Source organism: Schistocerca piceifrons, chromosome 5 (assembly GCF_021461385.2).
Source record: "Schistocerca piceifrons isolate TAMUIC-IGC-003096 chromosome 5, iqSchPice1.1, whole genome shotgun sequence".
In the NCBI taxonomy this organism is placed as follows: domain Eukaryota; kingdom Metazoa; phylum Arthropoda; class Insecta; order Orthoptera; family Acrididae; genus Schistocerca; species Schistocerca piceifrons.
Genome location: NC_060142.1, coordinates 494139786 through 494162171, shown reverse-complemented (window position 1 = coordinate 494162171; position 22386 = coordinate 494139786). Strand labels below are relative to the sequence as shown.

Below are 22386 nucleotides of genomic sequence, written 5' to 3'. Positions count from 1 at the left end.
ATGCAAAATTCCCAAGATTGGCAAAGTTTTACAGAAGTTCGAAATATAGTGCGTACTTCAATGCGAGATACTTTTAATAATTTCCACAATGAAATTCTGTCTTGAAATCGGGCAGAAAACCCAAAGAGATTCTGGTCATACATAAAGCACACCAGTGGTAAGACGCAATCAGTACCTTCATTGCATGATGACAACGGTGAAGTCACTGATGACAGTGCCACTAAAACAGAGTTATTAAACACGGTTTTCCGAAACTCCTTCACCAAAGAAGACAAAGTAAATATTCCTGAATTCCAATCAAGAAAAACTGTCAAGATAAGAAACATAGAAGGTACCTAAAGACTGGAAAATTGCTCAAGTAGGAGTAATCTGCTGAATTACAGGTCTATATCACTAACGTCGATTTGCAGTAGGGTTTTAGAACATACACTGTATTCGACCATTATCAAGGAACTCAAAGAAAACGATTTATTGACATATAGTCAGCACAGATTCAGAAAATATAGTTCTTGTTAAACACAACTAGGTAATAAGTGCTATCGACTGGGGATGTCAAATTGATTCCATATTTTTAGATTTCCAGAAGACTTTGGACACCGTTCCTCACAAGCGTCTTCTACCCAAACTGCGTGCCTACGGAGTATCACCTCAGTTGTGCGACTGGATTCGTGATTTCCTGTCAGAAGGTCACAGTTCGTAGTAATAGACGGAAAGTCATCGAGTAAAACAGAAGTAATATCCGGCATTCCCCAAGGAAGTGTTATGGGCCCTTTATTGTTCCTGATCTACATTAACGACATAGGAGACGATCTGAGTAGCCGTCTTAGATTGTTTGCAGATGATGCTGTCATTTACCAACTTGTAAAGTTGTCAGATGATCAAAACGACTTGCAAAATGATTTAGATAAGATATCTGTATGGTGTGGAAAGTGGCAATTGGCCCCGAATAAAAGAAAAGCGTGAAGTTATTCACATGAGTACTACAAGAAATCAGCTAAATTTTGATTATGCAATAAGTCGCACAGATCTGAGGGCTGTAAATTCAACTAAATAATTAGGGATTACAATTACAAATAACCTAAATTGGAACAATCACATAGATAATATTGTGGGTAGAGCAAACCAAAGACTGCGATTCATTGGCAGAACACTTAGAAGGTGCAACAGGTCTACCAAAGAGACTGCTTGCACTACACTTGTCCGCCCTATTCTGGAGTATTGCTGTGCGGTGTGGGATCCCCATCAGGTGGGACTGACGGATGACATCGAAAAAGTACAAAGAAGAGCAGCTTGTTTTGTATTATCGTTAAATAGGGGAGATAGTGTCACAGGCATGATAGGTGAATTGGAGTGGCAATCATTAAAACAAAAGGCGTTTTTCGTTGCGATGGGATCTTCCATGAAATTTCAATCACTAGTTTTCTCCTCCGATTGCGAAAACATTCCGTTGGCACCCACCTACATAGGGAAAAATGATCATCACGATAAAATAAGAGAAATCAGGGCTCGTGCAGAAAAAATTAAGTGCTGGTTTTTCCTGTGTGCCATTCGAGAATGGAACGGTAGAGAGACAGCGTGAAAGTGGTTCATTGAACCTTCTGCCAGGCACTTTATTGTGAATAGCAGAATAAACACATAGATGTAGATGTAGATCTTCATTTACATCATCTATCTACACTGACTCCATTATTCCTTGAAGATGCTTAAATTTTACCTCATAACTTAGACAAAGAGGTATCCAAGACTCAATTGATATTGGCAGTTGACCTTCAAATTCAAAATTCTGGATCAAATATGCTTTCAGTGACACATAAAATTCCATATGATTATCTTCAATGCGTTTTCTGGTTATGGAAGAAGTTAACTTATTCAGAACTTTTTATGTGCCACTGCCAAAATATCTGTCACTCATTCCTTGCTCAATTTTACTGATCAAAGTATTGATTGCCTCAAAAGTTACCATTATAGTAACATCAGAGCGCTCTGAAAACTTAAAACAATCTAAAGACAACTGCACCAGCATGGGAAAAAAAGTTAAATAAATCTCGAAAGTTAACTCTTTTTCAGTCTCATCAAATTCTTTTGAAAATGTCTTTAGAGCTTTAGGACAATCAACAGCACTTGTCATGTAACTTTTAATGGGTTCCCAATTTGTAATGATTCTATGTACTGCTTGTGTTACAGAAAGTCATCTAGTAGGTACATGTAGGAGAATTTGACTCCCTTCTACATCTACAAATTAAAAAAAAAAAAAGATGTTAGATTTTCTCTTCACTTTGCAGAAATGGAGAAGTGACCATAAAATTTTAGGGCCAAATTTTCAAGATCAACATGTAGAGTACCACAGGCATGTTTCATTGTATAGTGCAAAATATGATTCAAACAGTTTGCATTGAATATTTGTTTGTCATCGCCATTTAACTGTTTAAGTACTGAATTATGCTTTCCAAAACTAATGTTGACATTATCAGTATAAAAAGCACTACAGTTGTTTATATCAAGTTTGTGGGTCTCCAATGAATTTTTTAACAGATTATGATCAGACATTGCTGTTTCACTGCTCTCTTCTATAAAATACAGAAATTTAGTTTGAATTCCAATTTCGGGATCAAAATACCTCAAAACAGTAGGAAACATCTTCCTGTTTGTATGGTTTGAAGCATCAATCTGAAACGTTTTTTCTAGCCAAAACTTCTTTCACTATTGCTTCAGCTTTAGTGCACCCACAAAATATTTTTTAAAAACTAGAATCACTAAATACATCTTTCATGATGTTAACTTTGCAGCCCAAGCTATTATACCTGAGATTATGTTTCGCTGTGTGATACCCAAATGTTAGTTCTGCTGCAGCAGCTCTGTGTGATCCACTTGTGGTGGAGCTACCATTAGCAGAAAAGAAGCTGGAAATTTTGGAAGACTCCTTTGTCTTTTTCCTTGTTTGTATTGCGTAATGAAATTAAAAGATATTGATTACTACATTAAATTCATAGTAACACAATTTTAAATTGCACCATACAAAGTAATACAGTGGTACTACAAAATTGGCTTATAGCTTACCTGTAGTTTTTGACAGTCGGTGTTGCCTCCATGTACCACACTAAATTCCCATTTTCAGATCCAACAGAAGGCTTTGAAACAATTAGCTTTCACAGGACGAATCCAGGCATATGTTTCTTACCAACATAAACGGTAAACACACGTTTCTAGTTCCCTTCCTTGTGGGTGATTTCACCCTATCTTCATCACTATTCATCTTAAATCAAGAAATCACAAATTCCGAATCTGACCACAACGTCACATCCTCTGCTAAAGTTTTTTGAGCTTTCATGAAAGCGGCTATGTGCGCAACTGAAGTAACCAGTTAAATACTTGGTGCCTAAGTGGCATTGAAATTGATATCACTATTAGTACTGACAAGTTAAAAAATGAAAAAAGTTTTCGAAAAGTATGTATCGCTTATCAAAATAAATATTAAATTAAAAGTAGATATAAGTGGAAAAGTTGACAGCAATGCAGACAAGAATGCAGTCAAACACTGACTAATAGTACACTGCACAGTTGGCAATGAACATCCGTGAATCGCTACGACAGGAAATCCCCTGATAACTACAAAGAGCCACCGATCAGAAACTAAGGAACCCACGTGCCAAGTTACAGTTCCGCATAAGTGTGAGGCCAGACGAGCATTTATTTCATGTGTAGCACCACCAATGCTGGCCACATGGGTGCCTCTCTCGCACAGTATGAATCCCCTCAGCTACGGCCAAGTGAGCGTTTCTGTCACGCGCGTTTGCACGGCAAGTCATGCCTCCAATATAGGTCATTATTTGTTTTAGTACTGCTTCGGTGCAAGCTGTGGTAACTTGTAGTGTGCACAATTGCCATCAACTGTGAGCATGTCAGGTGAAATACATTATTGGAACTACTATTTCAAAAGACAGAAAAATAAGAGATAAATTCAAAATTATACAGGGCATGGAATCTGTCAAAAAAGTAGCCAAAATACGGGATTTCCCATGAAATAAGAGATAGTTGGCAATCCTAGTCAGGCGACTGATGACCTCAGAAGTTAAGTCCCGACTTCAACATATTTACAGACTACGATGCAGTACTCTATGCAATCTGAAGTCACTGGAACAGATGAGGTGCAATCGATGGAATAATTTTCTTGTTTACTCTGATTCCATAAATGCTCTACCGACCATTTAGCAAATGTACCCAGCAGCAGAATGGTGCAAGACATGCCTTACCTAATAACAGTATAACTGTGCACAGTTAAAGACGTGTAACTTTTTCTTTCTACCCAAAGGAACTAACACTGTCTGTGGTTAGTATTTTATCAGACTGGAAGAATACGTAACTAATTGGTTCAGTTTCATCTCTACACTGTACTCGGAAGGGAAATGAAACAGAAGAAACTACCCTTTAGTCATATAATTATGTTCAGCATGCAGTTGTGGTAGTTATTAGTTCTGTGCATAATAAGTAGGTTTTCTTGTCCAGGGCTTCTTATTTTAAATACTGCTGTTAGGTAAATGTTGTTTTAATTTTGATAGCCATAAAAATTTATTATATTGAAGAATTCATCTAACATTACTTGGTAGAACAGTTTTGTACTTATGGTGACTGTAGAACAGCCACAGTCTGCATTTTCATTCATAAGAATTAATTTATAATTTATGTTAAAAATATTTGTGGTTGTGATGCAACGGGTGATTGAAAACTCCATTAGTGAATTAACCATTGTTTAATACTTTTTAATTTCATGTTTTAAAGACATTTATATTGATACAGATTGACATTCTCTTTCATTCCAGCTCGACTTGCCTGCGGGTCTGACTAATCTTGGCAATACTTGTTATATGAACGCAACAGTGCAGTGCCTCAAGACTGTCCCTGAGCTACGAGAGGCACTGAGGGACTTCAAGGGAGGTATGTGTTCAATGGCTCTGTTTAAATTTTGAAAACAGTTGATTGGTTTTGCATGAAAGAGAAGTGTTGATTCAGAATTGCTTCTGCTTATACCTCATATACTTTTACGCCAAGACTGTGAATGAAAACTTCTTCCTCATAATTGAATAGAGTCTACAGATTTGTAAAACTTTTGGCATGGCAGTGTTCAAATTGCATCATAAAATTAACTTAGTATAGTAGATTACACTGTGTGCCCATTTTTCGTGCCACATCAACAGCGTATTCTGAAATGGAGTGTTTTTCATCTTCCTTCACTAAAAAGTTAACAATGTAACACTCTGGGAAACAGTACTAAATTTAGCAGCTATTGATGACTGCAGTGTTTTATTTCACTGTGCTCTTTTTTGTGTTTTTCAACTGATAGATAGGTGATATATATAAGGAGATTCCGCTTATGGTTCCCCCCCCCCCCCCCCCCCCTCTCATTTGTTACTTGCAGTTTTGTTAACACTTGATGCAAAGAGTTGAAAATACTTGTACTAATTTTTGTGCAGTAAGAAAATATGAGATGACTGCTTTGCTTGAAGGCAGTGGTACTTGCTCCTTCTGCAGTTCTTTTCTTCCTGTGGCACTCAGAGCTCACTTCTTTTACCCTCCACATCAACCCCTGCAATCATTTAAAGAAGTAGTATGTGAAAGTACTAATCAGTTTTTGTCTAGTTTATTAAAAGCTTACTTTGATGTATTGCGTTTGTATTTTTATACTGATACACAATCTGGAAAAATATCAAGGTAATTTAAATTTGGTTATAATTAGAATAATCGAAGACAATAACCTTTCGTGCTCTGTTGTGCTGATTTAACTCACAATGATAGAGCTTGCTGCATTCTCATTCTTCTTATTCACTTTATCAACACTTGTCTTGATAGAAAATTGATAGAAAGCTTTTATAGAATGGGGAATAATAATAATAATAATACAAATTATGGATACCATATTACTGGAACATACCAACACAAAATCACACATTTGCTATACATGGATGATCTAAAACTACTGGCAGCAACAACTCAACCAGTTACTAAAGATAACAGAAGTATTCAGCAATGATGGTAGACAATTTAAGAAAATTCTTTGTAGAACGAGCAGAAACTAGCAAAATACACAAAGCAATCACTCATATAAATACATCGGCTACACCATTGCAATTTCATAACCACTTCTACAACCCTTTAGATCACATAACATCAACAGATACGAAGAAAGTAAATTGGAAAAGGAAAACACTACATAGCAAGCACCTGTATCATCTAACACAGCCACACATCGATCAAGATGCGTCCAACACATGGCTAAGAAAAGGCAATATATACAGTGAGACGGAAGGATTCATGATTGCAATACAGGATCAAACAATAAACACCAAATATTACAGCAAGCATATTATTAAAGATCCCAATACCACAACAGATAAATGCAGACTTTGCAAACAACAAATAGAAACAGTAGATCACATCACAAGCGAATGTACAATACTAGCAAATACAGAATACTCCAGAAGACATGACAATGTAGCAAAAATAATACATCAACAACTTGCCATACAACATAAACTAATAAAACAACACATTCCCACATACAAGTATGCACCGCAAGATGTGCTGGAGAATGATGAATACAAATTATACTGGAACAGAACCATTATAACAGATAAAACACCACCACATAACAAACCTGACATCATACTCACCAATAAAAAGAAGAAATTAACACAACTAATTGAAATATCCATACCCAGTACAATAAATATACAGAAGAAAACAGGAGAAAAAATTGAAAAATACATCCAACTGGCTGAGGAAGTCAAGGACATGTGGCATCAGGATAGAGTTGACATTATACCAATTATACTATCAACTACAGGAGTCATACCACACAATACCGACCAGTACATCAACACAATACAGCTACATCCAAACATATATATACAACTACAGAAATCTGTAATTATTGATACATGTTCAATTACCCGAAAGTTCCTAAATGCAATGTATCATATACCGCACAGTTAAAAGGAAGTCCTGCTTGATCAAGGTCCGCGTCACTTTCCATTTTTAACCAGACATAACGTCAGAGAAAGGAAAGAAATAATAATAATAATAATAATAATCACTAAACATATGGAAATTACATCATTTACTGGTTGAGTAGTGGGACAGAAGACTATTGAATTTTGATGCTATAGTTTTTAGTTGTAGTTTATATTGTCATGTAATTTTTAATATTGTATAGTGAATACAGTAGCAGAGGATTGTCAGTAAAAGCCGGCCGGGGTTGCCAAGTGGTTCTAGGCACTACATTCTGGAACCGCGTGACCGCTACGGTCGCAGGTTCGAATCCTGCCTCGGGCGTGGGTGTGTGTGATGTCCTTAGGTTAGTTAGGTTTAAGTAGTTCTACGTTCTAGGGGACTGATGACCTCAGAAGTTAAGTCCCATAGTGCTCAGAGCCATTTGAACCATTTGTCAGTAAAAGCCACAACAGAAAGCAGAAATGAGGTTTGTTGCATAACAACATCTCGAAGTGCACACTGAGAAAAGTGCCTACTGCAAGGGATCCACCTGTTTATAAATGACATAAATTTCTCAAGACTCAAAATGAAATTTTTTATGCCCCGCATTCTTCAAGAACTATGTGACTATTAAATTATGAATTTTGGCGGGAAATGTAAATGTAAGCTGGTATGCTGCACAGGTTGCAGCATTTCTCCCCTTTCTGGAAGAACAGTGACCTGTTTCGTCACCTGCAACGAATATGAATTTCACATGTCATTCATGTTAAGGGAATACCTGAGATCTTACATACTGACATCTGTATATGAGAATTCTACCTTGGGGATAGTGTTAACCGCATTTGTGGGGTGTACAAACATTTCGCCACCCCCCCCCCCCCCCCCTCCCCCTCCGATGGTGCTAAATGGCTCTCATCTTGTGGAACACTGTCAGCAACTGCAGAGTTCATTTTTGACAAACTAAAGGGTCCCGAGCTTGATACAGTCATTGTTACCAAACCTTTTAGAACTGTCTACTCCGTACGTGTGTTTCAGTGACCAGTGGAATGTGGTTCCTTGTTAATCAGACACCAGGGATCTTAACCGCTGTGATTTGAAATATGTACAAACCTTTAGCCACAAGGAGAAAAACTATGTTTTGAATTGCAGTGTTGTTCATGTTCGTTGAGATGAAATAGCGGGTAGCGGCTAACCTCTCGGGCATCTGCTGCGTGCCAGCTTGAAACATTTTTAGTATGCGTTCCTTACTTTTTTAAGCTTCTCTGTCTTCAGTTTGTCACTCACTGCGAATTGTGAATCTAAACTCTCAATGTTGGAAGTGCATTGGAATATGAAATTGTAGGCATATTAATTAGAAACATGGAGGCATGACATTGTAATTTATGGGATGTTTATATCCACAAAATATATAATATTGATCATGCCAGGTGCTGATCATTAAGTGTCTTGAGACACGTACACCGTAATAATTGTTCGCTGCTTGCTTACATATAAATGCACATTTTAAGTTTCAGTTCTTAAATTGCTTGCCGGCCCCCTGCGGGTCTGGGGTAAGAATAGGCCCGAGGTATTCCTGCCTGTTGTAATAGGTGACTAAAAGGAGACCCTCCCGCTCAAGGGGGTAGTTTACGCCTGCGTCGGAAGACGGACAGTTCAAAGACTTACATTTGTGGTCATTTTGGTTTTTCGCTTCTTCTGGTTTCTTTCTTCCTTTGTTTGTTTCCTTTCTCTCTCTCACTGTCTTCCTTACTTTTTACCTTGCCTTCTTCTCCTTGCCTTCTTGTCCACCCTATGGTCTCCGCCTCTGCGTTTGAGACAGTCTGTCCTTTCTCTCCCTCTCTCCCTTTTTTATTTCCTATTCTTCTTTCCTCCCTGTGCGTGCCTGAAGGCCGACCCACGCGTTCCCATGCGTAGCCGGTGACGGGGTAAAGCGTAATTCCCTGCCCTGGGTAGACAAGTAGGGCCCGTGCGTACCCCCTGGTAAAGGCCAGGTCTGGGGAGGGGTGATTGCCTGACCTAAGGCGGGAGCATCCTCTGAGAGGGTCCCCACAAGGAAGGAGCGCGCCATCGGAGACGCTGGCAATCATGGGGGATTCATCCACAATGGATTTCTCTTCTTCTCTCTTGACTTCTGCCCAAAAACAGAAACTTGACCAGCCACCAGTGACAAAAGTACTACCGCCTGCCCCAAAGTTCCTTGTAGTTTCTAGATCTGAGGATGGAAAGAATTTATGATCTGTCAATCCTTTCATTATTCAGAAGGGTGTAGATGCTATAGCTGGACCTGTCAAGTCTTGTACCAGGATGCGTAATGGTACCTTGTTGTTACAAACTGAGAGCGCCTTTCAGGCACAAAAACTCCTTCGGGCCACACTCCTGTACACATTCCCTGTCTGGGTGGAGGCTCACCGCACTTTGAATTCGTCGCGTGGTGTGGTATCTGCTAGATCACTCGCAGATTGACTGACGAGGAGATTCAGTCTTTCCTCGCTGAGCAGGGCGTGATGGCTGTCCATAGGGTCATGAAAAAGGTCGACAATGACCTTGTATTGACCCGGACACTTTTCTTGGCCTTTGATAGTGTTCAGCTGCCATCGCGCATCAAAGCGGGCTATGAGGTTATTTTTGTTCGCCCCTATGTCCCGACACCTACCAGTGTCAGCGTTTTAACCACACCCACCAGTCTTGTTCTAATGCGGCTAAATGCATCACTTGTGGCAGGGACGCCCGTGAGGGTGTCTGTCCGCCTCCGTCTCCTTGTTACATGAACTGTCAGGGTGACCATGCAGCATCCTCTCGCGACTGTCCCATCTACAAGGATGAACGCAGTATACAGGAAACTTGGATCAAAGAGAGAGTGTCCACCTCGGCTGCTCGCAAGCTTTTTGCTAGTAGGAAGCACACGCTGCTCCCAGCGGAGAAATGCAGTATCGTCCTCACCTCTCCTCGGCCTACCAGGGAGGTATTGACGCAGACATGCGATCTGGCCTTTAGCGCTATGGTCATTCGTTCGGCCTTCAGGAAGGAACTGTCCCATGTAAACTTCTTACGTACCCCGAACTCCCAGCCATCGACAAGTACTTCGACTAAACGACCTTCCAAGAAGGCTCATAGGAAGAAAAGTTCTCCTTCTCCGCCACGGCGTGTTTCTTCTCCTGCGCCACCCAGTGGTTGCTGCCCCAGGCCGTCATCTGTTTCGCCTGGCCGCGCTGCTGGTAGCCAAACATCTGGCCATTCACCGGCGGAGGAAGCTCCCCCTCCCGACCATCTTAACATGGTGGTCGACGAACCTATTGAAGAAATGGACAATGCCTCTCCGCCTATTGACAGTGGCAGCAGTGCTCTCTCGAAGCCAGGCCCTCAGCGGCCTTCAAGGTGACCCCTTCTTGCTTCTCCTTTTTCTTTTACGTCTCACGATGGCACTTCTTCATTGGAATATTTGTGGCATTCGCTCCAACCGAGAGGACTTAAAGTTGCTGCTACACTTGCACTGTCCGCTCATAGTAGCTCTCCAGGAAACGAAGCTACGCCCATGCGATCGTACTGACTTGGCACACTATACCTCTGTGCGTTTTGACCTACCCCCTATGGCAGGTATTCCGGCTCATGGAGGGGTTATGTTGCTGGTCCGGAATGATATCTACTACGATCCCATCACATTGCACGCCGATCTGTAGGCAGTTGCCGTCCGAATTACTCTCCCCACTTTCACATTTTCCATTTGTACTGTTTACACTCCATTGTCGTCTGCTGTTACTAGGGCAGACATGATGCAAATTATTGCTCAGCTACCTGCATCATTTTTGTTGACTGGAGACTTTAATGCCCACCATCACCTTTGGGGCTCTCCAGCATCCTGCCCGAGAGGCTCCCTGTTAGCAGACCTTTTCAACCACCTCAATCTTGTCTGCCTCAATACTGGCGCCCCTACTTTTCTTTCGGACACACCTCACACCTATTCCCATTTAGACCTCTCTATATGTACTACCCAACTTGCACGTCGGTTTGAGTGGTACGCTCTTTCTGATACGTATTCGAGCGACCACTTCCCTTGTGTTATCCATCTCCTGCATCATACCCCGTCTCCATGCTCAACTAGTTGGAGCATCTCCAAAGCAGACTGGGGGCTCTTCTCTTCCAGGGCAACATTTCAGGATCAAAACTTCGCAAGCTGCGATAGTCAGGTCGCACACCTCACGGAAGTCATTCTCACTGCTGCTAAATATTCCATCCCTCATACTACCTCTTCTCCTTGTCGTGTACCGGTCCCTGGTGGACCGCAGCATGTAGAGAAGCTATACGTTCTTGTTGACGTGCTTTATGCACCTTCAAATGCCACCCTATGATGGCGAATTGTATTAATTATAAACGGTTGCGTGCGCAGTGTCGTCGTGTTATTAAAGAAAGCAAGAAAGCCAACTGGGCTGCTTTCACAAGCTCCTTCAACAGTTTTACTCCTTCTTCTGTTGTCTGGGGTAGCCTGCGCCGGCTATCTGGTACTAAGGTCTACTCACCAGTTTCTGGCTTGACGGTCGCGAATGACGTCCTTGTGGCCCCTGAGGATGTCTTCAATGCTTTCGGCTGATTTTTCGCAGAGGTTTCAGGCTCCGCTCATTACCACCCTGCCTTCTTCCCCCGAAAACAGGCAGAGGAGGCAAGGCCACCTAACTTCCGCCCCTCGAATCATGAAAGTTATAATGCCTCATTCACCATGCGGGAACTCGAAAGTGCACTTGCCCGGTCATGGTCCTCCGCTCCGGGGCCTGATTGTATTCATATTCAGATGCTGAAGAACCTTACTCTTGCAGGCAAAGGTTTTCTTCTTCGTACTTATAATCGCATCTGGATTGAGGGTCACGTTCTCACATGCTGGTACAAATCTATTGTTGTCCCGATTCCTAAGCAGGGGAAGGACAAGCACTTGCCTTCCAGTTATTGACCCATTTCCCTTACCAGCTGTGTCTGTAAGGTGATGGAACGAATGGTTAACTCTCGTTTGGTTTGGCTGCTCGAATCTCGATGCCTACTTACCAACGTACAATGTGGATTTCGTAGGCACCGCTCTGCTGTTGACCATCTGGTTACCTTGTCGACCTTCATTATGAATAACTTCTTGCGGAAATGCCAGACAGTGGCTGTGCTCTTTGATTTGAAGAAGGATTACAACACCTGTTGGAGGGTGGGCATTCTCCTCACCATGCCTACATGGGGCCTTCGTGGTCACCTCCCTCTTTTTATTCGTGCGTATTTAATGGATCGAAAGTTCAGGGTACGTGTGGGTTCTGTCCTGTCTGACGCCTTTCGCCAGGAGAATGGGGTGCCACAGGGCTCAGTTTTGAGCGTCGCTCTCTTCACCATAGTGATCAATCCAATAATGGATTGCCTCCCAGCTGATGTATCAGGCTCCCTTTTCATGGACGATTGTATCATCTACTGCAGCACGCAGCGTACATATTTCCTGGAGAGCTGTCTTTAGCGTTGTCTTAGCCGTCTTTACTCCTGGATTGTGGCCAATGGCTTCCATTTTTCTGCTGAGAAGACGGTCTGTATTAACTTCTGTCATCCTTACATCCTTACATCTCGGTCCCATTGCTCTGCCATTCATGGAGACAGCAAAATTTTTAGTTCTTACATTTGACAAGAAACTTAGTTGGTCTCCATGTGTATCATGTTTGGCTGCCTGTTGTACCTGTTCCCTAAATGTCCTCCGTGTTCTCAGCGGTACTTTGTGGGGAGTGGATCAAACCGTCCTACTTCACCTATATCGGTTGATCGTCCTCTCAAAGCTGTATTATAGGAGCTTTGTATACTCGTCTGCACGGCCGTCCATCTTACACCGCCTCAACTCTATACAACATCGGGGGTTACGTCTTGCGATCGGAGTGTTCTATACTAATCCCGTCGAGAGTCTTCATGCTGAAGCCAGTGAATTGCCACTAACCTACCGGCACGATATACTGCTTTGTCGGTATGCCTGTCGGCTATTGTCAATGCCCGACCACCCATCATATCTTTCCCTTTTTGACGACTCTCTCGACCATCAATACCGGCTGTATGTGTCTGCCCTGCTACCCCCTGGAGTTTGCTTTCATCACCTCCTTCAGCAACTTGATTTTCCACTCCCTGCAACCTTTAGAGTGGGCGAGAGCCCAACGCCACCTTGGTGCCAGGCTCAGGTTCGCGTTCACCTTGACCTCGGCTTGCTCCAAAAGGAGGTTACCCAGCTTCGGTACACCGCTCGCGGTTTGTCGAACTTTGTTCGAAGTTCATTATTACGATCTTCATTTATACAGATGGCTCTAAGACCAATGACTGTGTTGGGTGTTCTTTTGTCGAGGCACACAGTTTCAAATACCGGCTCCATGGCCATTGTTCGGTCTTCACAGCTGAGCTATTTACCCTCTATCAGGCTGTTCTTTACATCCACCGCCACCGACATTCTGCTTATGTCATCTGCTCTGATTCCCTGAGCGCCATCTAGAGCCTCAGTGATCCGTATCCAGCTCACCCTTTCGTGCACAGGATCCAACGCTCTCTTCAGCAGCTGGCGGATGACGGTTCTCTGGTTACCTTTATGTGGGTTCCTGGCCATATCGGCATCCCTGGGAACGAAGCTGCAGATGCCGTGGCCATGGTTATGGTCCTCGAGCCTCGGACAGCTTCTTGTTGTGTGCCTTCGTCTGATTTTAGCAGGATCATTTGTCAGTGCATTTTATCGCTGTGGCATGCCGATTGGTCCACACTTACTGAAAACAAGCTTCGGGCCTTGAAACCTCTCCCCACAGCTTGGACGACCTCTTCATACCCTTCTCGGCGGGAGGAGGTCGTTTTGGCCCGGTTACGGATTGGACACTGCCGGTTCAGCCACCGCCATCTGCTGACGGCTGCGTCAGCGCCGTTCTGCCCATGTGGGCAATTGCTGACAGTACGCCACATTCTAACGTCCTGTCCAAATTTTAATACACTGTGCATTGATCTTGACCTGCCATGTACTCTGGATGAAATTTTAGCGGATGACCCAGGAGCAGCTGCTCGCATTATTTGTTTTATCCACTTGACAAACCTGTCTATGCCGTTTTCTTTTAATCCCTTGCCTGTTAATGTGCCTTTTATAGTGTTGTCCTTTTTAGTTGCTGTTTTAACATTTTGCCTCGCAGTGCATTCATAATTTAGTCTGGGGCGCTAATGACCACTGTAGTTTTGCGCCCTAAAAAAAAAAAAAAAAAAAAAAAAAAAGCTTGCTTGCCAGCTGTTGTCATTACATTAATTTAGTCTTCAACAGTTCTGATAGTATCACTGCACAGTACACTTTACAGTATTTGCACAGACTTTCACCATTACTATTAACATGGTCTGTGCTCTCATTAATTCAATGTTCAACTCATCACTCCTATGTCATGTATATCTGGTTATATTCTCACCCTGTGGCAACAATGGGTCGCTTAATGGTTTTTAATAAATTACAGGAAAATGCTGCATTAATTAATAATACGAAAGACAGAACATACAAAGGTTTCCAGGCTGGATTTTTAGAACCTATTATTTCATGCAGCAAATAGTCCGTAACCATGTGTTTCACAGAAAAACAGGTCACTACTTTTTGATGTCATATGACACCATACCTTCGTGTTCCGCAAAACTTCCCCAGTTCCTCAGAGAGCTGCCATTTATAATTTAATTAACAAAGTTTAAACTTCAAATGTTTCTTTTAAAAATCAAAATATGGGAAATCTAAAGACATCACCAGATTCAGAAAATTTTGGGCTTCTGTGTTATCAGAACAGAACTTCGAAATATTGCAAAGTATAAAAAGTTGGCATCTTGAAATTGTTGTTAAGTAGTTAACAACTTTTGAATTATGGAAATTAAAATTAAACAAAACACTTTCCTGTAATCAAGAATGTTAATTAAATTATGATATCTTCAAATCCTGATGCATCATGAATTAATGTGAATCTTATCTGAAAACAAGTATCCTACAATGGTCATGATGGGAGACAATATGTCTGTAATAAGTGTATGAAATCCATTACCAAGTGCAAAAGTTGATAAATTTGTGTATGTTTGTGGTGCAGTCATGATTATGTATTTGTAATAACAAGATAGCATATTAAATGGTTGGATTAAACATGCTTGGTTTCAAGCTGTATCGGGCTTGCCGAGGTACGTGTGGCTTTTCCTGAAGTGCCTTCTAATTTCCTATCTGCTCAAGTGCATGAAATCACTTACAATTTTCTCTCCAAAACCACTTGGAGCACATTGTGTGTAGCATCTGAGAGCTCTAGTACCCACACATCATAAGAAATGCATTAGACAGCTACTGATGACCCTCAAAACTGTTGAATTGTAGTATTTGAAGTTTCAGACAATATGTTTTTGACCATGAACAGGGAGTATGGTTTCATTTGGACTAGAGATGCCCTTATACATTCATAAAGATTTAAATTTTATTGTTGGAACTTTGGAACAAGTTTGAAATAAAGCCCTTTCTGGGAAAACAACAGTGTCCTGTCAAGCATTGTTCTATCAGGCTGCATAAATACCGAACCTAGTGATTGATATTACTCGACTGTGGCTGAAATTTACAATGCACTTAATTTCAGCAAGGAAGTTACGTCCAGCAGAGACTTGATGAATATAGATGTCCAGAATAGAATTGGGAGTAGAAAGTGCTACTGATACAAGAAGTGTAACGAAGAGGAAAATTGTGAGACAGATGCTTTCATACTATATTGGTGCAAAATTCTCAATTGTGTCATCAAAATGGCAAAAATCATGTACTGTGAACAACAATTCAAAATTCCAAGAAAAAAGCAGTAGCTATTTGGAAAATTATTCCTCATGAAGTGAATAGACTTGGTAATGCAAATGGTATTAAAACCACTGATCACAGTAACTGTAACATTGTTTACTGGTGTGCTGTATCCAGCCAATGTTGGGTTGGGGCTGGTATGGTACTTACCCTCTTATGCGGAGAACCAACCATACCCTATATGTAGACCATCATATTATGATGAATTTGCCAGTCCCAAAGGCCTCCTAAAGCTAATGCCAGATCATCCTCCCCTCCCACCTCCCCATCATCCCCCCCTTTCTTCACCCAGCACAATCTGTGTTTAATGTGTTGGTCACATTTGACGACATACACTGAAGTGCCAAAGAATCTAGTATAGACATGCGTATTCAAATACAGAGATATGTAAAGAGGCAGAATACAGCGCCACAGTTGGCAGCAGCTGTATAAGACAACAAGTGTCTGGTGCAGTTGGTAGATCAATTACTGCTGCTACAATGGCAGGTTATCAAGATTTAAGTGAGTTTGAACTTAGTGTTATTGGCACACGAGCGATGGGACACAGCATCTCCGAGGTAGTGATGAAGTGGGGATTTTCCCATATGACCATTTCACAAGTGTACCGTGAATATCAGGAGTCCAGTGAAACATCAAATCTCCTACATCACTGTGGCTGGAAAAAGATCCTGAAAGAACAGGACCAACAGTCATTTAATGTGACAGAAGTGCACCCCTTCTGCAAATTGCTGCAGATTTCAATGCTGGGTCATTCAACAAGTGTCAGCGTGTGAATCATTCAGTGAAGCATCACCAATATGGGCTTCTGGAGCTGAAGGCCCACTTGTGTACCCTTGATGACTGCATGACACAAAGCTTTGCACTTCGCCTGCGCCCGTCAACACCAGCATTGAACTGTTGATGACTGGAAACATGTTGCCTGGCCGGGTGAGTTTCATTTCAGATTGTATCGAGCGGATGGAGGTGTGTGGGTTTGATTGAATGGGGGTGTACGGGTTTGGAGACAACCTCATGAATCCATATGTTTAGATATGACCTTGACAGGAGACACATAGGTAAGCATCCTGTCTGATCACCAGCATCATTCATGTTCATTGTGCTTTCCATTGGACTTCGGCAAATCTAGCAGCACAATGCAACACCCCACATGTCCAAAATTGCTACAGATTGGTTCCAGGAACAATCTTCTTAGTATCAACACTTCCGCTGGCCACCAAACTCCCCAGACATGAACATTATTGTGCATATCTGGGATGCCTTGCAACGTGCTGTTCAAAAGAGATCTCCTCCCCCTCGTACCCTTACGGATTTATGGACAGCCTTCCAACACTACTTCAGGCACTAGTCGAGTGCATGCCACGTTGTGTTGCGGCACTTCTGCATGCTTGTGGGGACCCTACATGATATTAGGCAGGTGTAACAGTTTCTTTGGCTCTTCAGTGTATATCAAGTATCTGAGACAGGACTTGGTAACCAGGCCAGTAATTTCCTCAGGATGGGTGTGAAAAACTGACAAAAACTGACATCCAGACTGGTTAGCACACTGACTCCCACTATCACTCTGCAAGTTGGATTCGAGCTGGGGCCTGTGCACCTCCATGGGTCCTGGAAGCAGGCACTTTAATGCACTCGACTATCAAAGTGTGTCCAAGGCAGATGATACCAAATTCAAATTGTTGCCCACTAATTTCCTTGAATTCTTCTCAATAGTAACCAAATCACAAGGGGAGAAAAAGCAAATCCATTAGACAGACTTAGACAATACGTACTCCACCAGCAGATGCCAGTTTTACCAAATCAACGGTAAACAATATCACAGAAATCATGAGGTCGCTGAGAAACGGTAACTTTTTTGGCTATTATGGTGTTTTCGGCAAACTACTGAAATCTTGTACTGACTTGGTAGAGCTCCTCTTGAGTTATCTACATAATCAGTTGAGTGAAGGTGTGTTTCCAGCAAAATAGAATTATGTGGTAGTAACAGTCCTTTGTAAAACTGGAGATAAGTAAGTGAACTCAAATTACAGACCCATTAGTGACACACCTCAGCTCTGCGAGGGTAGTGCTAAATATCTATGGCAGGACAAATTGTCTGGCATAGCTATAACTTTATTTATGGGTCAGTGTGTAGAGTTGTTATTGAAATTCAGAGAAGTATATTAGGTAACAGAATTTCTTCACTTTCATATAACTTATATGGTTTAAGCAGTGCATTCTAGGAAAGTTTTCAGGGGATATGAACATTAACTGTAGACATTTAATTGGGATTTGGAGTGACATCTCACGGTAATGTTGTGAACTAACACACTGCTCAGTCCGCCTACCTCAACAGAGTTCAATGCGAGTGAAAGCAGCTAGCTGGCCAACCAACTCCAGCACAGTCTGGTACAAGCAACATTTTATTAGACATTTTCCTGCATTTTTGTTCTCATCAGCTTAATATCTGTTACATCGTGCATCACATCTTGTTTAAGAAGATAGTGGTGGTTGCACTGGTGTCTAGGTAGTGAAGCATGCACTGACCTCTCAGTGCAGTCAGGCTCCCTTATGCCTATCTGCTGTTCACTGCTAGGTGGCAGTGGTTCATTTTCACTGCAGCAGGAGACTTTAAACATGATAGTTCAGTCAGTTTTCACCAAATATTTATAAATTATACATACAAACATTCCTTGTGAATCAGTCTGTCTAATAATGAAAACCTTATCAAAATCCCTACATTAGTTCCTGAATTCAGGTACAGGCAGAAAAATGCTTTGGGGAACTTCAAATTATAATATGTATGGATGATTTCAAGGAGTTCTATCATTCACTGCTAGATGGCAATGTTACCCTGGACATTGGAAGATTCTTCAAAAAGTGTGATGTTTGTTGGCAGCACTACTGAAGTGATACAGGTTTCAAAGACGTCCATACAGGATGAAGTCAAGACAACAATGGAACAGGCGTACAACTGGCTCACAGCAAAATCTTGACCCTTAATGTTACAAAGACTCATGCAGTTCCAAACAATGTTCGGAAATATGGGTCAGGCATCCAGATGGATAGTAAATTAAAGTGACACCAGCACTTGGATAAGGTACCAGAACCAAACGATCTCCACTATGCAGATGGGTCTGCTGTCATGCTTTTAACACTTTCATTCAATGCTGTTCTATGGCATAGTCTTCTATGGCAATGCAACTAATGTCAAACAAGCATTTATTTTACAGAAACACACAATAAGAATATTCTGTAAAGTTGATAACCAAACATTTTGACAAATCTCTTAAGGACACTACAGTTTTATGGCACTTTCATAGCATTTTTTTATATTTCCTAATAGTATTTGTGTTTATCAACAACAAAAATTTAGGATTTTTTTGATGTCGTGCTCACATTTGAATCTGGGCTTACCTCAAGTTCCAACACTTTAGATTACTGTTTTGGATACAAAATCTTGCATTTCCACCAGAAATATGACCTGTTTCTAAGGTTCCTAACATTTGTTCACTTATTTCTAAAGATGGAAATCGCACATTGAGCAGCTGTATACAAGGTGTGATCAGAAAGTAACAGGAATTTTTGTTTTTCTTAAAGTATATTTCTTTATCAACAACAACTTCGTCCGCTTCAAAGTTATGCACCTCAGATATAATAATCTTGTGCCAAAGCTTTTTCCAATCTTGGAAGCACTTCTGGAGCCCACTCTTTGTTATGACATTCAACTCTTTCAGTGCCTCTGTTTTTTATCTCATCGGTGATGGCAAAACAATTTCCTTTCATGGTGCTCTTCAGCCTTGGGAATAGAAGGATAGATTATTATTAACACTGGAACAGCAGAAAATGTGGTACAGCTAGAGCAGTGGGAAGGGATCATTTGACCTCTAATGAGATTAACATTTAAAATCCACAATGTGGTTAATATAAGAATTTTATTTATTTATTTTTTTCTCCATTCATTTGTATGTCATTCACACTTTCGAATCAGATCATTACTCCAAGTTTTAACATTTTCAGATTACTGTTTTTGATACAAAACATTGCATTTCCACCCAGAAACATGACCTGTTTCTAATATTTGTTCATTCATTTCATTTACTTGCCTCAAAAGTGTCTTGACAGTCTGAAAGGTTGTGAAGCAGTAGTCTGGTCTCGCATTCCTTCATTGGTTTAGAAATGTCTCGTTGAGGCAAAGAACAACATACTCTCCCAATGGCAGGTTGCTGGTCGGCCTTCCCCTTTACCATGACACAGGAAGGTATTGCAGTGGACTTGGATTTCACGCACACAGCTATCTTCTGCCTGAGTGTATTTGCCAGCTTCATTTACTGTAAATTGCATAAATATGCACTTTCCTTTGCTTGGATATAACTGCTGATAAGTCATAATATTTTCCCCAGAGTAGTAACAAGGGAGACACTTCAGCAAGAACTAGTTCCTTATTTTGGAAATAGGAGTGAACTTGACAGCAGGGATGTGTTGAGTTTGGGATGACTTCTCATCAAAGAGAAGGAATCTGGTAGGTTAACAGTATACCTCCTTGTCATTTTATTGGTGATAAAATCTGACCCTCAAGAACATGACCAGAGGCCATCCAAGAAAACACTGTTAGCATAAAAAGCCGTCTTGTGTGCATGATAGTGATTATTGTGTGAGATTCCTCCAAGTGTATGGTCAAAGTGGTATTTTTTATTTTGTACCAGACATTTGATATTGTGTGTTTCTTAATGATATGCAGCATCAGTTCATGAAAAAGAATTCAGAAGACACTGTGTGACATTTGCCTGCTTTATTTCTTCGTTGATAGTCCTCAGTTTCGATGTACTGCTTTGTTATACTGGCTGAAAAAATGTGGGGTGGGAGTTCAACACAGACTACTGTAAATGATGTAGCTGACAGTTTGCACAGTTGTGTTTCATAGTTCTTTCCTTTCAGTTCACAACCCGCAATATTACACAGTTATATATCAGTTCACTGTTGGTTAACTTGTTATAAGGCTCATTAATAGTTTGCAGGCAAACATCAGCATACTGCTACAATAGTTTATTGTTGAACATTTATTAACAGTAAATACCTAACCACACAGTTCACTATTTGTCAAATGAATTGACAGACACTGTCATTGTTTTAACACAGATCCTATTGATGTTACACTAATTCCATTATTGTTACTCTAATTGATACAGACTTCCGGTCTGAAAATCAGCAATGGACTGACTGACTCTCAGGACCAAAATTCAGGCCTTTATATATCCTCACAATAATAGGCACTGAAACTATACATTGTTTGAAGTTTAAGCTACAGAAATTACAATTAAAACATAACTCATTCAATTAATTGAATCAAAAAAAAAAATCCCTCCTTTTTAACAGTTCATTCTATCACAAAGATTGGGCCGAATTATTTGCTTAAATAATGAAATTAACAGATATAGTTATACAAACAATACTTTCGACGAACTTGGAAATTATTTTGGAACTAGTTAAGGGCTGGCTTTGCTAATATGCTTCCAAAAAGAGACAAATAAATACTTTAAGAGTCCTAGTAGTTCTTCTTCCAAATGTTTATAATTAGTATAGAATTTATAAGTCAACAATAGAATGTAAGTCATGAAACAATTACTGATTTCACCCTACAACAAAAGTATAAGCTAGGAATGGTCAAAATAAATTAGGAAATTAATTACATACACAAAATAAGATCGGGTGCTGTATTTCTTAAGACTGAGGGGCAGCCTTTCTCTTTTATGAAAATGCAGATTATACTCATATATGTTAATGGTAATTAGGCAAAAATGAAAATAAAATGAATTTAAGGAGGCAGATGGCAAAATAGGAGAGGAAGAGAAAAGATTCCAGCTTGCTTCATCACAACTGACGACGGAGTCATCCACATGGTGGCAGGCATCAACGGTGGACACTCCTCTCTGCTTGAGGATGTTCAAAGCAGCGCTTATTCCAGGCGATGGCATGTTAGATAGTTTCCATTTTGTTTCATCCCTAGCTACCCGCCACTGTTTCGGCAGTAAATTCCAGAGTCGTTTGCTGAAAGAATTGAGATAGGGAGACATCTACTGACATTAACTGGTACTCAGTCTCGCTACCTTCATTGTCACTTGTCTGTGCCAGAAAATCGCCACCTGAATCTGATTAATCACTTTCTGATTCAGTATCTGAGTTCTCCAGAATATGCGAAATCTCTTCATCAGTAAGTCCGTGCTATCAGAACAAAATTGAAAATGTCTGTTACAGAATAAAAACATATCTGACTGAGATGAGTAACAGCTGCAGTATGTGAAACCCTACTGAAAAGTTACATTGCAATGCCCAGAGTGGAAACCTTTCCACCAAAGCATTTATCACCATTCAGGACAGCGATCGTTTACAAAAGTAGAATGCAGCCCCAGTACCTTAGTTGTTCACAGAACAGCAGTGTTCCAAAAAGGAGTTGTGCCAGGGGTCAATTGACCCCTTCTGCTGTCCCACATGCATCACAAAATTTCCATGAAATCTTAGAAATTCAGTAAATTGTAGTACATTGTTGTTAAAAGTAGCAGAAATTAGGGAAAGTTATGAAGTTTGGTGGAAAGATATTAAAAACTGTCTTCATT

At 40.8% G+C, this 22386-nt stretch overlaps 1 protein-coding gene across 1 annotated transcript in view; it reads left to right on the top strand.

Annotated features, from left to right (window-relative positions):
• LOC124798066 (ubiquitin carboxyl-terminal hydrolase 14) overlaps positions 1 to 22386 on the top strand; it is a gene marked incomplete in the record, with an annotated part of 103839 nt that overhangs the window by 18198 nt on the left and 63255 nt on the right. Inside the window, 1 exon segment of the mRNA XM_047261295.1 lies at positions 4818 to 4932. Within this exon segment, the coding sequence (XP_047117251.1) occupies positions 4818 to 4932 (115 nt within the window).